Below are 14389 nucleotides of genomic sequence, written 5' to 3' on the forward strand. Positions count from 1 at the left end.
CTCCTCTCCCTTCCCCTCTCTTCTCCCCATCTTCTTTCCCCTCCCCATTCCTTCTCTCCTCTCCCCTCCCCTCCCTTCTCTCCCTTCCCCATCTCTTCTCTCCTTTCCCTCTTCCCTTTCTTATCCTTCTCTCCTCCCCTTCCCTTCTTCTCTCCCCTCCTCTTCTCCTTCTCTCCCCTCCCCATCTTTTCTCCCCTCTCCCTCTTCTCTCCTTTCCCTTCTCTCCCCTCACCCTCTCTCCTCTCCCCATCTCCCCTTCTCTCCTCCTCCTTCCTCTCCCCTCCCTTCCCCCTCTCCTGGCCTTTCCTTTCCTTTCCCTCCTGCTATCCAGGCTCTCGAAATTCCTCCCACATTTTGTTTCAGGCATGCATTTGGCTCCAGGCCTGACAAGAAACTATCTCCTCAGCACAACTTCTCTGCTCTGCTCCTGACTTTGAAAAACTCTCCTTCAGTCCTGCTCTGTCACACCTCATTCATCATACTCAGGGAACCCTGCCTTCTTCAGCACTCCCACAGATACTCAACTTCCTCAGCCCTGCCATTTTAAAAGGCCTGTCCCAGTGCTAACTCTATATGCCCCATCAAGGCTCTGCCAAGCCCCCAACCCCAGAGTTCTAAATGATATATTTTAGTCCTCCAACACCAGGTAACAAGCTACCCCAGGTCCCCAGTCCCAGAATCATAACTGGGCCTCCCAGTCCACCCAACCGCATCATTATAATGGGGTTATTTCAATCCCAGAGTCCCAATTTTCCAGCCTCAGTGCTAGACTAGAGCTATCCCAGTCGTCCAGCTTCAGGGCCCTACCAGGGCTAGCCTTAGTGCTATAAAAGGGCTAATGCAGCCTAATCCTACAAACCTCATCATTAGAAAAGTGCTGTCCTTGTTCTCCAGGGCCATAACAGGGTTCTCTTAGTATGGCCACACTGCAACTAAGTGATCCCTAATCTTTCTGACCACTATAACAGAGAGCTGCTTTTTTTTTCCCTCTCCTGTCCTTTAGTAGTAGTAGTAGAAAAAGTAGGCTGAGAGTAGGCCTGTTATGGCAGTAGAGTTAGGGGATGAGTTTTCCTATATTCTCACACTACACTCCTGAGAGAACCTGTGATTCTACAAAGCGGATCTATCTGTCAGTCCTTAAAGCAATTCCCACTAGGTACAGCCTGAGCTGTGGCCCATGCTCACTCTTGATTCCAAGCCAACTTCTCAATGCTCCCTCATGTCCATGATTTTGACCTCTGGCTACCCCAGAGACATCTAGCCTGCAGCCAGGGTGGTGGGAAGAGCCTTGCCACTGTCTGGCTGAGGACAAAGATGGCACCTGGGGCCTGCTGGTCACACCTCCCCTACAGTGACGTCTGTAATTGGAGCTCTTGGTACCCTCTGTTCTGAGGGGCAACAATGGGAGAACCAGAGAGCCTCTCTCCCCAGCCCCTCCCACTGAAAATCAATGGCTCCTGCTGCAGCAGGCTCCTGGCCCAGCACACAGCTCACATTCCACCCTGGGGACAGGCTGGAGGCATCAAGGCTCAGGCAGAGGGACTCAGGGATGGAAAGGCACAACACATCCCTGCTGTTGGCATGCTAGATGACCTGGGATAAGTCATTTAACTTCCCTCTCCCTCAGCATCCACAACTGAAAGATGAGAAAAGCAACACTAACCTACCTAGCCGGAATACTGCCATGAAGAGAATAAAAACAACTTTGCATGGCTTATGCCTTTAATGTATACTAAAAACAGGCAAATTTAAATCATACGCACGCTGTAAAGAGTCACAGTACAATCTCAAACTGCAGACAGTCCACAATTGGTTTTGATTAGCTTAGGGGTGCATTATAAAGGTATCTCTTTTTTTTTTTTAGTTTTATTTTGTTTTGTTTTTCAGGGGAAGAAAAATGGAGAGAGGAATAAATTTGTATCTTAACGTTAACTGAAGGCTTTCCTTTCATGAAGGTCATGGTACTCAGTGCTTGGCCCTGTTTTACTCAACATTTTTCCTAGTGACTTGGGTAAAGACATAGATGGCATTACTGTCAAGTTTAAAGATGACAGAGATCTTAAGGAGAGAGTTAACAGATCAGAGGCCAGAATGACATTCAAGAAAGTCTCAAGAGGCTGAAATGGTGAGTTGAAATTCAGATTAAATTTTTTTCCTTTTTTTTGTTTGTTTGTTTTTAGGCAATTGGAGTTAAGTGACTTGCCCAGGGTCACACAGCTAGTGAGTGTTATGTGTCTGAGGCTGGATTTGAACTCAGGTCCTCCTGACTTCAGGGCTGGTGCTCTATCCACTGCGCCACCTAGCTGCCCCCCCGATTAAATTTAATAGAGATAATTCTGCACTTGGGCTCAAAATATAAACTGCCCAAGTACAGAATAGGGAAGGTTTGACTAGAAACAGCTTGTGTGAAAAACAAACAGGACAAGACAAACCTAGGCTTCTAGGAGCCAAAGATCCCAGAATGATTGGTGGTCTCACCAGTTCAGAAGTCGTCTCCAGCAAAGGAGACTGCCTGCCCATCACCTGCCCTTCTCGTCCATGGCCAGGTGGCGAGGCCTTATTCGACGTCTCCTGATGCCTCAAGGCTGCCAGGGGAGTACCCTGGCTGCCTGCCTGCCATCCCTCACCCTCACCACTTGACCAGCCCACCATCTCTTCCTAGCACCCATCTACTTGGTGACGTCTACTAGACCACGAGCTCCCTAAGTCAGCAGTGGGGCGTGGCAACCAAAGGAGTCATTTCAGTCTTACACTACGCTAAAAGAGTGAAGCCAAGCCAGACCATGGTGTCCAGCACTAGGTGACGGCCCTGCGGTCAGGCCCAGCTAGTGTGCTCAGACCAGAACTGGAAGATGCCCTAGTTCTGGGCACCAACAGGGAGAACGAGGACCAATATATGGAGTTGCCAGGAGGCATATTTCAGCTCAACAGAATGAAAAACTTCTTAACCATGAGAGCTGCCCCAAAACAGACTGGATTGCCGAGAGGTGGTAAGCTCCCCATCAAAGGAGCTCTTCTGATGAAGGGTGGGTAGATAGGTACAAGTGGATCCTGCTTTGGCTAGGGATTGCACTCCATGACTTGAGAACTTCCTCTTAAGTCTAGGGTTTTATGATTTAATGTTTTCTCAGGTTGATTTCAGTCTCTGAGCTCTAAGTAGGGTAAGACAGGTCCCAGATGTCCTGGGAGGAGTGGAGAAACCAGGCCACAGGGTCCTCCTAGACAAGTCATAACCTTCCTTCCTACCCCACCCAGGCCTCAGAGCATTTTATTTATACCACTTTCATGCACTTGTCAGTAATACTGCATATAACTATCTGTGTTTGTGTCATCCCCTATTAGACTGGGGACAGTATCTTCTCTAAACCTGGTCTCCCTCAGCATCTAGAACAGTGCTCTGTACACACTGCAGGTTTGTCAAGTTAATAAATGTTACAAAGGAATGAGACAATCCTAGCTAACTCTATAGTTGGACTATCTCACTTGTTCTTCATGATGGGTACCACCAGGTCTTAAGCTTGATGGACATCTCAGTTCAACAGGGCAATAGAAGGGCAGAACAGAGAGAGAGCCCACCAGGGCAATCAGGGAAGGAGGGCAAGGGAAAAAGTACCCTTGCCTAGAGCCAAAGCATTGAAATGTGCTTTGGAGAAAAGGATAGAAGAAGGGATGATGAAAGGCAGAGGGAGGGAGGAGAAGTCAATAAGTCAAAGGCAGGAAAAGTCAAGGTCAGAAATAAAGAACACTACAGGCCTTGGCTGAGACAACCACTGACTAAGGGCGTGGGAGAGGGCTAGCTGAGAAGGCAGAGGACAAAAGGCAAACCAAAAGAAACTGAGGAGAGAGATGAAGAACTTAAAATAGAAGCAGAGGGGGGTGGAGAGGGATAGGAGGGAGACAGAGCTGAGATGTTAAAGGGAGCGACAGGAAGGCTGCAGGGGACAGTGGCCTTCAGAAGAGGTTTGCAGATCAGAGACGTGCCCAGTGTGGTGTAGCAGAGTGAGCAGAGACCTTCTGGTCAAGAGCTGGGTTATAGTCCTGCCCCGGCCCGCTAATGCACCATGTGACCTAGGGCAAAGCACTCAAAACACAGACCCCAAAGAGAGGAAACAAGAAAGCTCTCACCGGCCCCTGAAGCCCCATAATTCCTGGAGCATGTGCACCGAGTTCTCCCTTGGGACAGGCGACCAGGCTGCCTTGCCAGAGCCCAGCAGCCCCCACACAGGAAGTTAAAATGATGCCAAACATTTGGCAGAAGAACTTCAGGCCCAGGCCAAGATGCTCTGGCTAAACCTGGGACTTGGGCCACCTCCTGCCCCTGCCTAAGAACTTTGCCCTCCCCTTTCCTCCTTTCATGCCCTCTCGTCCCAGTCTTCAGTAGCTCCAGCTCTTAGGCCTTGGGCCGAAAAGGGAGGCTTCCCTACCCCAGTCCTGAAGATCTAGTACTCACTCTGCAGGCTGGGGAGGTTGGCATCCTCGGGCTTTGTTTTCAGCAGATGAGGCAGCCGAGTGTAGCGATATCCAAATCCACAGCCCTGAAAGAGAAATGCCAGGGTGGGTAGGTCAGGCTGGGTCTTCCTTTCTTCTCATCCAGGACCCAGACCTTGCCTTCCCTCCAACACTGCTTTCTCCCTACCTCTTATCCTCATTGATTCCTACCTTACTGGATTTCTAAATCCTGGAGCCAACTCATGTCCCTCAGTTCCAAAATTGTGGCCATATCTCTAGACCTCTGGTCCAGGCCTTTGACCAATATGACACCTCTATTGCCTCAGCAGACCCCACATCTTACCACCCTCTCTGTACTCAAACACCTTATTCCCTTCCCTTCTCTGCCCCCCCACTCACTCTGCCCAGCTCGGTGCTCATGGACACAGAGGGACATTATCAAATGTCAGATTGACTCAATTTAGAAAACACTGATTGTGGACACATTTGAAGAGCCAGGCTTTTCCTGAGGGCAGCGTGACCTACATTTCCAAGTCTAAGCCCTACACTCAGTGGTAAATCCAAACAACTAGCCACAGGCAGGAGTGGCATCTGCCCCATCCTCGGCACCAGGGGACCTGCAAGACGGGGCACCACAGTCATTACCCGCCACAGCCGCACAAGGATCCAATTTGTCTGTGCCCAGGGACGCTGCTCGTAAGGAGCAAGGAGGTTCTTCATCATGGTGATCCGTCTGCCGAGGGGAGAGGGAACGTGTCAGTAGCTTCTAGATAGTTCCCTGGGTTTCTGGAAGCATGTGGGGATCTAAGGACTGCGCCACATCCTTCGAGAACCCAGGCTGAGTGATGTCTTCCTACCACCCATGCTACATGACAGGGTTCAATGGAGTGGGTAGAAAGGACTATATCATAAAAATAACTGTGGAATAAGAAACAAAGGGCCCTGACACAACTTTAAAAATAAAGACAAAAGGGATATGGGGGGTAACGAAGAAGACTATCCTGGTTTGTCAGGACCTTAGCATCTAAATTGGTGAGCAGAAGGGGGCCACGAGAAGCAGCTCACTCTTGTCCCGGCACAGGGAAGGGAGGATGCAAGAATGTCAAGTCACAAGTGGAACTGGGCAGACTGGTGGCGGTGTCATTTCAGTCACGTCCGACTCCATGATCCCATTTGGGGTTTTCTTAGCAAAGATACTGGAGTGGTTTGCAATTTCTTTCTCCAGCTCATTTTACAGATGAGTCAAACAGGGTCACACAACTAGTGTCCAAGGCCAGATTTTAACTCAGACCTTAATGACTCCAAGCCTGGTGCTCTATCTGCTGCACTAGCAACTAAAGGTACAAAGCTCAATTTCCTTGCCTAGCTGCTACCCAAAGGCACAGCAGGAATACCTCACATGATCTCGAGCCACCGAGCTCATTCCAACCCTCTCCCCTCATCCCTCCAGCAACAGCAAGCTTTTCTTCTTCCCCCCACCATCTCCCCACTTTTCCACCCACAAGCTCTACTCCCACCACTAGCACAGGGGGGCTCCAGTACTCACTGCTCCTCACGTATCCTCTCCACAGCACGCAGAGAGTGGGGATAACAGACGTAACTGGCCAGCGCTTGCATCAGTGAATCTCGGATGTCTGAGTGGTGACAGAAATGTCTGAGGACCCAGAAAGGGAGATGGGGACTGGAAAGGGGCATCATCGCACAAGTGGCTCAAGGCCTCATGGAAGGCAAAAGGGCCAGTGTCACTAGACTAGGAGAAAAAGGCTACTCCTTTGATTTACCAGGCCAAACCCCATTCATCCAAGAGCTTGGGGCCTTTTGTGGGTGAAGGATTAAGCTGGGGGGCCCCAAATTGTGGGTCCCTTTCTGGGAAAATGAACAGCCAAGGCCAACGAAATCCAGGGTCCAGCAGGCAGGCCATCCTATAGGATGGATGGATTAGGAGGGCATTCCTTCCTACATGTTTGGCTCCCTCTGTCTGAGAGGTCACAGTCAAACAGCACAAACAGCAGCCACACCTTGAGCCTGCTTCACCCACCTGACACTTCACAGAGCTTGGTTAACAAAGCTTGGTTATAGCTCCTGGGACAAGGCAAGATGGAGATCTGACTATGTCACGCCCCTGTTCAAAACCCTTCAGAGGCTCCTATTGCTTTTAACATAAAATACAGACCCCTCAACCTGACACGTAAAGCCCACCCTGCGCAATCTGGCTCCCATCTACTTCTTTAGCCTTATTTCACTCCCCTTTATCTAGTCTAGGTTCTGGCTAAAACTAGTCATTCCTCAAACCGAAATACCATCATCCACATCCATGGATTTGCATTAGCTTTCCCCTCTGCTGGGAATGTGCCTCTTCAAAACCTCTGCTCAGAATCATTATCCTCCTATAAGGCTCAGCTGGGCTACCACTTTCTAGGGGAAGTCATCTCTGACCATTGGACCACACCCCTTTGCAGCGGCCAGGGCTGCTGCCTCTGCCTCTTCCTCCTCCTCCTTCTCCCTACCCTCCAGTCATTCATCTCCTCTCTCACCTGAAATTAAGTTATTCACATGCATGTTGTACTCCATCATGATAGCTCCTTAAGGAAAGGCACTATTTTGTTCTTTGTCTTCATATTCTTAGCACCACACACAGCACCTTGTACATAGTAGGCACTTAATGCCTGATAAATGGAATTGAAAGACTAAAATAACTAGGAAATCAAGCCTTCAAGAGTTGCAAGTTTTCCCGGCTCTTGCTAAGTTCAGGGTCCTTGGGGCAAACATCCTCACTTGGCCCACTCCCAATACAGTCCTGCAAGAAGTAAGAAAACCACCTCACCTGTGCCCACAATTCTTGTGTCTGCAAAGTGTTTGGCTAGAATCGCAGCAAGGCGGGTCAGGGTCTCCTCGTAACCTGTGGAGGCAAAGAGTCTCAGGATACAGGCCCAGGACCCTGGAGATTCTGTGCTTGTGGTGAGAGTCTAGCTCAGAATCAAGGCAAGTTGGCTTCAAAGAGACTTCTACCTAGTATGAAGGGGAAACAAAGTCTTCCTCTTCCGTGACTAGAATCTTCAAATGCCTCTATAGAGAGAACTGATCATCTCCTGTTAACTCCTCTGACTCTTCTTGCTCTATGGGAAGATTTCTTGCCTCTTTGGGCCACATCTCTGGAACCCCTAGCCATGGCCTGGCTAAGTTAACAGACCCCCTCATCTTCTCCTCCTTGTACGTGCTCAATACACAAAGGGCTAAGGGAACCCTAGGGATTTTAACACAGAGAAAAGGAAAATCCCAGGTAGTTATAGCCAAGCAAAAGATACCTGATACAGATGTACACAGAGATGTCCAATAGGATCCTCATAAAGAGTCATCACTATTTAAGCTAAGAGTCCAGACAAACAGAGTACCTTAGACAGACCAGGGAGTAGGGGTCCCACATGCCTGTCAGGGCTTTTCACATTTAATGCCAGTGTGATAGGCCCTTCCTTTGCTAAAGGTCATTTGTCACAAAAGAGGTCCTTTAGTCAGAGACAGGCAAAGCTCTGCACAGAACATCAGGGAAATTTATGTATTTGCCACTGGATTTGAACGTCATCTCTTCTATTCCAGGGTCAGCTAGAGAGAGAAAATCCAATGACAGACCTAACCAGCTGCATCAAAAGAAGGATCATTTTAAAGTCGGTTGTTGTTCAAAGGATCTGATACCACCTAGGAATTAAAAAAAAAATAGCCACACATTTCCCACCCCCCTCAGCCTCAGCACTAGGGTAAGCCAAATGAACAGGGAAAGGACCACAGGCTAAGCGTAGTTATCATGATGAAGCCCTGCCCACATCTAACAGCACATCATATTGACTTTTCTAGGCACTTCTGCCCCTGAGTTTACCAACATTCCCACATCAGGCTTAGGTGCATTCTTATCCTTGTCAAGTGAAAGGTGCAATGGGGAAAGAGTATTGGATTTGGAATGTTAGGGTTTGAATGTAGGGGTAATCAAGTAAGTAGGCTGTCTTTATGACCTTGGTCAAGTCCCAACCTCTCTAGGCCAGTTTCTGCATCTGTAAAATGATGGAGTCAGACCAGATGATCACTGAGGCCTTTTTCAGTTCTAAATCCTGTGATTCTTCTACTTCTCTTCTGGCCCAGACAATGATTAGAAAAATAGACCTGAAAGACCTGGGAAGACTTGTATGAAACAATGCAGAATGAAGCAAGCAGAATCAGGAAAACAAGCTACACAATAATAACATCGTAAAAACAAACAACTTCAAAAGGCTTGAGAACTCTGCTCAATGTGACGACCGACCCCACTTCAAGAGCACCAGTGAGTGACAGCAGCCTCAGGGTAGAGGATGAGACTTAGGTTTTTTGGACAAGGCCAATGAAGGAATGTGTTTTGCTTAACAATGCATATTTGCTACCCAAAAAATTTCTTTTTCTGGTGGGGGGGAAGGAGGGAAAATACTTTTTTTCTCATTAAAAATATTAAATTAAGAAAAAAAAAGAAAACATACCTGCATGTGTACTATGTGTGCCACTGTCTGACCTCTGAAAGACCTCAGAGATCATCTAATCCAACCCTCTCATTCTACAGGGGAGGAAACTGAGGCTTAGTCACTAAAACCCAGGTCTCCTTACTCCCACTTAGTCTGGAGCTCTTCCTATTATATAAGTGATCTCTTCCCTTTGATGGGACAGATAAGAACCAGATGTGTTTTCTCTTCAAAGTTGAGAAATGGTGTTTGGGCCTTTGTGCTGGTCAAACTCTGACACATACGAAGAAGGAGATGCCTTCCCAATAGATTGTGACACATTTCAGGACAAAGAAACAATGTGAGGGGGATGGGCAAGGAGAAGGGTGAAGAGAACAGATGGGCAGACAGTGGCTAGGGGGCAAGGCTGTTTTTCTGGGTGCTCTTTTCCTTTGGTCTTCAAGAACACCTACTCCCTAAGATCTCCTCTGAAGCCACGGCCTAACCTCAAGAAATTCAGGGACTTCCCCCACATGAGTTAAAGGACTACAGCAGCAGCAGGCTGAGCCTAGCCGGTGTTCTCTGACTACACGCATGTACCCACTTCTGGCTGTTCCAAGAAGCCGGCACCGCACTGATCAGGGCTGTGAGGGACCCAAGGGGCTAGGTCAGGGCTGTCAGCCTTTTCCAAGGAGGCCCAAGGCCACAGGCAGGGGTGGTTCACACAAGAGGCAAGAAAGATCATTATACAAAATATCTGCATGTACTTTACATATGGCTACAGACAATGCAGCCTGGCTCAGGTTCAATAAATCAGGTTCAAAGATAATTAATTATCACCAACCTGAAGATCATCCTCTGAATGTTTCTCTCTAAACCTTCTCTCATATCCAGTCATACTAGCCCATCTCCCCCAACCCAGAAATGGTTAGAAGCTGCAGCAGAGATTAAGATGGGGGACAGTGTGGCCATCACTCCATGGAACCCAGGTGAGAACACTAGTTTCATCCATTGGTGGGAGCCTTGAAAGGGCAGATCAGAGGGGATGAGAGCAATGAGGGGAAAACCACCCAGAAATCAAACCTAAAAAGGCCCAGTCTGGGAGAGCCATGTAAGAGAGGCTTGTGACAAGGCAGCTCTGAATGCCAGGAGAAATAGACAAGCAGGCTATTGGGGGCAATCCCAGGATCAGCTCAGGTTCTGTCACAAGCAGCTAGAGCATTCTGCTTTTTCATGATGCTGTGACCCCTTTGATTTGAGACGGGTAAGTAGAGGGCAACATGTAGCTGCCCCTTCCCCCTAAGGACTTCTAGAGAATCAAACATTTTATGCAGGCTATCTGTCTTCCTTTGAAGTTTCAATTCTGCCAGGCCACAGGTGCCTTCTCCCTTTCTCAGGGATTCTGGGCATAGGCCACCAGATCTCCCTATCCAACCTGCCTCGACAATGATGTCCTAGGCTGTGGTCTGCCAGAAATAACAGCTCTTCCCTTTTTAAGAAGCCTAATGACCTTTAAGAAGCAAGCCTAAAATGCCCAACCAGTGTAAAAACTGACACCCTCTGAGGGTGAGTATGTACCTGCACATGCCAAGATCTCAGCTGAGAAACCAGTGTCCACAGACTGTTAGCACCCAAACCAATAGCTCTCCACCCTGCCCCCAAACAAGCACAACTTTAATCACTGCTAAAGTCATATATCAGCTATCCCCCTCTTTCATGCTGTCCCATCCCCCTGGATGCTGTCCAATGTGTTCTATCATTCCAATCTGCATTTGTCCTAACTTCTGTCTCCCAAATAGGGCCCAAAGCCAGCCTTTGCGGGGCTACGTCTTGCTGACTTGTTTTGTAAAGAGAAGCATTCCCGTCCCCACTGAGCCAGCTAGAAATCAAACTGCCAGCGTGCCCTCAAGGAACAGGGCCCAGCTGCTTTCCAGTGCACTTCATACCTCTCCTTCCTTCTCTGTCCTCGACCTTCCTCAACTCTAGGAGACTGCTGACCCATAACCAAAGCCTGGCACAGAAGAGTTAATATGGTGAGCAGTGACACTGCCCCTGACTTTCCTTTCTGGGAGGCTGCAGAAGCAAATGACCTGATGTCTCTCAAGCTGTTAGTGCTCATGCCTGGGGAAGCAGAATCAGAAGCTAACACACTCCTCTCCTGGGCAGCGCCCTGTCCCCACTTCCAGATTTCTATTATCCCCACGGCTTCAGCCTCTCTGGCTACTCTCAGGAAGCTGAGAATCTCAAGGAGTATTGTTTGGAATCAGCCCTGCTGCTGCAGATGGTAGTTTGGTTGCAAGAGGCCGTCCCTAGGGAAAGGCCCAGTTTGCATTCTGCTCATTTGCAATTGTTTGTATGCCACTGAGACAGTCTGAGAGCTTTTTTCCTGTGCATACTCCATCTCCTACCTAAGACTGAGAGCTCACAAGGGCAGGGCAGTGTCCTGTTAGAACAGGCATTACCAGAAGACAGAGGCTATGCCTCCCTTGTTAGATGGGGGCCCCTACAGGGTGGAATTGTGTTCTATTTTACTGAGTTCTAAACAGAATAACAGACAAATGACTATGGGAAGATATTTCTCTCATCCTCTAGTGAAGGATCTCCCTTCCCCTACTCTAAACCTGGGCTTCACTTACCTGGCAGCTCCTCCATGCTATTGACAGGGCTGAAGTAATTTTTAAGGGCGCTGTAGCTGTTCATGGCGACACTTAGGTAGAATTCTGGCATAAAGGCGAAGAGGGAGCCTGTGCGGTCCCCATGCTCTATGGTGCGGATACAAACCCGGAGGAGCCAGTAAATATCCTGCATCTTCTCCTGAGAGGAAGACAGGAGAAAAGAGAGACTAGACCACACACAACTCCCAGCAATAGCACAGATGGGCCCAAGACCACATGTCCCCAGGGCCAGTACTTAACAGAGTCACCTCTGAGCACGGAGACAGGGAGGTGGGGCAGATAGGCTCTTGTAGTAGGAATATCTGGAGATTCAGCGAGAAAACGGAACACCCCAAGGAACCAGCTTGAAGAAAGAGTATACCTGCCTTTGGGCCTTTAGTCAAATGCTACATAGGAACCATGGGAGGATGGCAATAGGGTTGGGATAACATCTGTACCCAAGCAACAAAGATGGCTTCCATACTTTGTCTACTCCCAAAATACCCAAAAAGCTGCTAAGGATGTCTCCTCTTTGTCATATTTAATCAGCATCCAGTGACCCATACAGACCAGATACTCTGAGCTTTTGGGGACAAAACTGGTTTAGGTGGGGTGAGATGGAGAAGGAGAGCAGAGAAGGACGATAACAACAGCTCAGCACTTGGTTGAAAGACGATAATAAAAATAACAGTAATAACTGGGATTACTATGGTGACTTAAGGTTTGCAAAGTGCTTTACGTATGTGATCTTTGCATGACCCTGTGCAGTAAGAAAGAGCACAGGATTGGGTCCAAGGACCTGGGCAGTGAAGTGGCAAAATGAATAGCACATTGGACTTGAAGTCAGGAAGACCTGAATTCAAATCCTGCCTCAGAAATTTACTAGATGGCTGACTTTGGACAAGTCACTTAACCTCTGCCTGTCTGTTTCCTCATCTGTAAAATGGGGATAATAACAGCACTTACTCAAAGGTTATAGTGAGGACCAAATGAGATGATATTTGTGTCTGGCACATAGCAGGCGATATATATATAAGTGCTAGCTGTTGTTTAACTATTACTTGAATCCTGGTTCTGCTACTCATTACTTATGTGACCTTGGGCCAAGTCTCTCAGGATCTCAGTTTCCTTATCTACAAAAACAGGGGATTAGACAAAATGACCTCTAAGGTGCCTTCCAGGTCCAAATCCCATGATTCTGTGGTTGCCATTTTTAGTAGGAACATCCTTCTTGAGCTCTACAAAGCTCTACCTTCTCCAACTCACAGTTTCAGCGGGTAGGTTAGTTGGGTAAGAACCATAGTCTTAGGTGACAAACGTGAGGCAGAGAGAAGTCTCTTGCCTAATTTAGCCACAAGCTATCAGATCGGTATTCAATAAATCTAAGGTATCAGTGATTTGAGGGGATAAAGCGACCACCCTGACCCAAATTAAACCCTAACCAAACGGCCCTCACCTTAGAGTAGATGGTGACATTGATCCAGGCAAGACGGCGACTCAAATGATTCAGTTTCTCAGAGAAAACCTTCTGACTTTTCATCAGTTCTTCCTGAATGTCTCTCCTCTGTTGATGTGCCCAGGAGAGGAGATTCAGTAAGTGCATCTCTTCTCCCTAACCCTGGACCACACCCACAGGTTGTTCTCTCTGAAACCCCACAACATACCTGAGATTGACACTCATTTACAAACCTGTACAGCTTAATGAGGAAACAGAAGCTCCCTTCCCAATCCAGAGCTACCAATGGCAGCCTCATCCCAGAGAGACTGGAGCGACAAGACCAAAAGAATGATGGCACAAAGAATAGCCATGAAGGTTCTAAGTGACATATCATCAGCAGAGAGCACCAAAAGAACCAGAAGCTAAGTCCTTCTCTGCAAGGGATTTGCAAGGAGCTCACTTTTGGCTCAATACGGAAATGACTTACACATAAGCGGATGCTTAATAAATCTTGTTGAATTGAATAATCAGAACTTCCTAGAAGTGGAATGGGCTGTTTCAGTCAGTCAATAAATGTTTATTAAGCACCTACTGTGTGCCAGGCACTATGCAAACTGCTGGGGATACAAAGAAGAATCAAAGACAATTTCTGCTCTTGAAGAGCTCATAATCTGATGGGAGAGACAACATGTAAACAACTATGTACAAATCAGTTATGTGTAGGACAAAGAGGAGATCACTGACAGAGGGGAGGCACTAAGAGAGATCGGGAAGGGCTTTCTCTAGAAGGTGGGATTCTAACTGCGATTGAAAGAAGTCAGAGAGGTGGTGCTGAGAAAGGAGAGCATTCCAGGTATGGGGGAGAGCCAGAAAAATGCTCTGAGTCAGGAGATGGAGGAAGAACCAGGAGGCCATTGTTGCTCGGTCAAAGAGTATAAAGTAGGAGGAGGGGCGCCAAGTATAAGAAGACTGGAAAGGTGAAGGGGGGGCGCCTATTATGAAGGGCTTTGAACATCAAATGGGATTTTATACTTGGTTCTGAAGTTAACAGGGAGCTACTGGAGTTTATTGACTGAAGGGGTAGAAAGCTCAGGCAGTGGCTGGACAGCCATTGGTTAGGATATTCTAGATTGGGTTCCTATTCAGATACATTTGAGGTCCCTTCCGGTTCTGAGATTCTGTCAAACTATGAAGTGCTAAACAGCTGTACTGGCCTGGCCATACACACCACCTTCAATTAAGAGAGCTCAGGAGGCACTAAATCACCCCTGCTCAGTCTCCCTACAATTAAAAGAATCTGATGAAATGAGGAAATGATGAGATAGTTTTATGTGGCCAGGAGGAAAAGGTAACTGGTAGCCTCCCTTTTGTAATCCCAGGGCTCCATACCT

At 47.9% G+C, this 14389-nt stretch overlaps 1 protein-coding gene across 4 annotated transcripts in view; it reads right to left on the minus strand.

The window, feature by feature from the left end:
• RNF123 (ring finger protein 123) overlaps window positions 1-14389 on the minus strand; it is a 139694-nt gene that overhangs the window by 33055 nt on the left and 92250 nt on the right. For all 4 annotated transcript variants that reach the window (XR_013485868.1, XR_013485867.1, XR_013485869.1 and 1 more), the window contains exons 26-31: window positions 13017-13124; window positions 11543-11720; window positions 7274-7348; window positions 5996-6083; window positions 5095-5182; window positions 4451-4535 (exon numbers count right to left, since the gene is read on the minus strand). Coding sequence is in view for 1 of the 4 variants with exons in the window: in XM_078152375.1 (XP_078008501.1) it covers window positions 4451-4535; window positions 5095-5182; window positions 5996-6083; window positions 7274-7348; window positions 11543-11720; window positions 13017-13124 (622 nt within the window). In the remaining 3 variants the exon portion in view is untranslated. The remainder of the gene's footprint in view (window positions 1-4450; window positions 4536-5094; window positions 5183-5995; window positions 6084-7273; window positions 7349-11542; window positions 11721-13016; window positions 13125-14389) is intronic.

The sequence above is a fragment of the Phascolarctos cinereus genome, unplaced genomic scaffold (genome assembly GCF_003287225.1).
Source record: "Phascolarctos cinereus isolate Bilbo 61053 unplaced genomic scaffold, phaCin_HiC Scaffold_4;HRSCAF=312, whole genome shotgun sequence".
Classification (NCBI taxonomy): Eukaryota; Metazoa; Chordata; class Mammalia; order Diprotodontia; family Phascolarctidae; genus Phascolarctos; species Phascolarctos cinereus.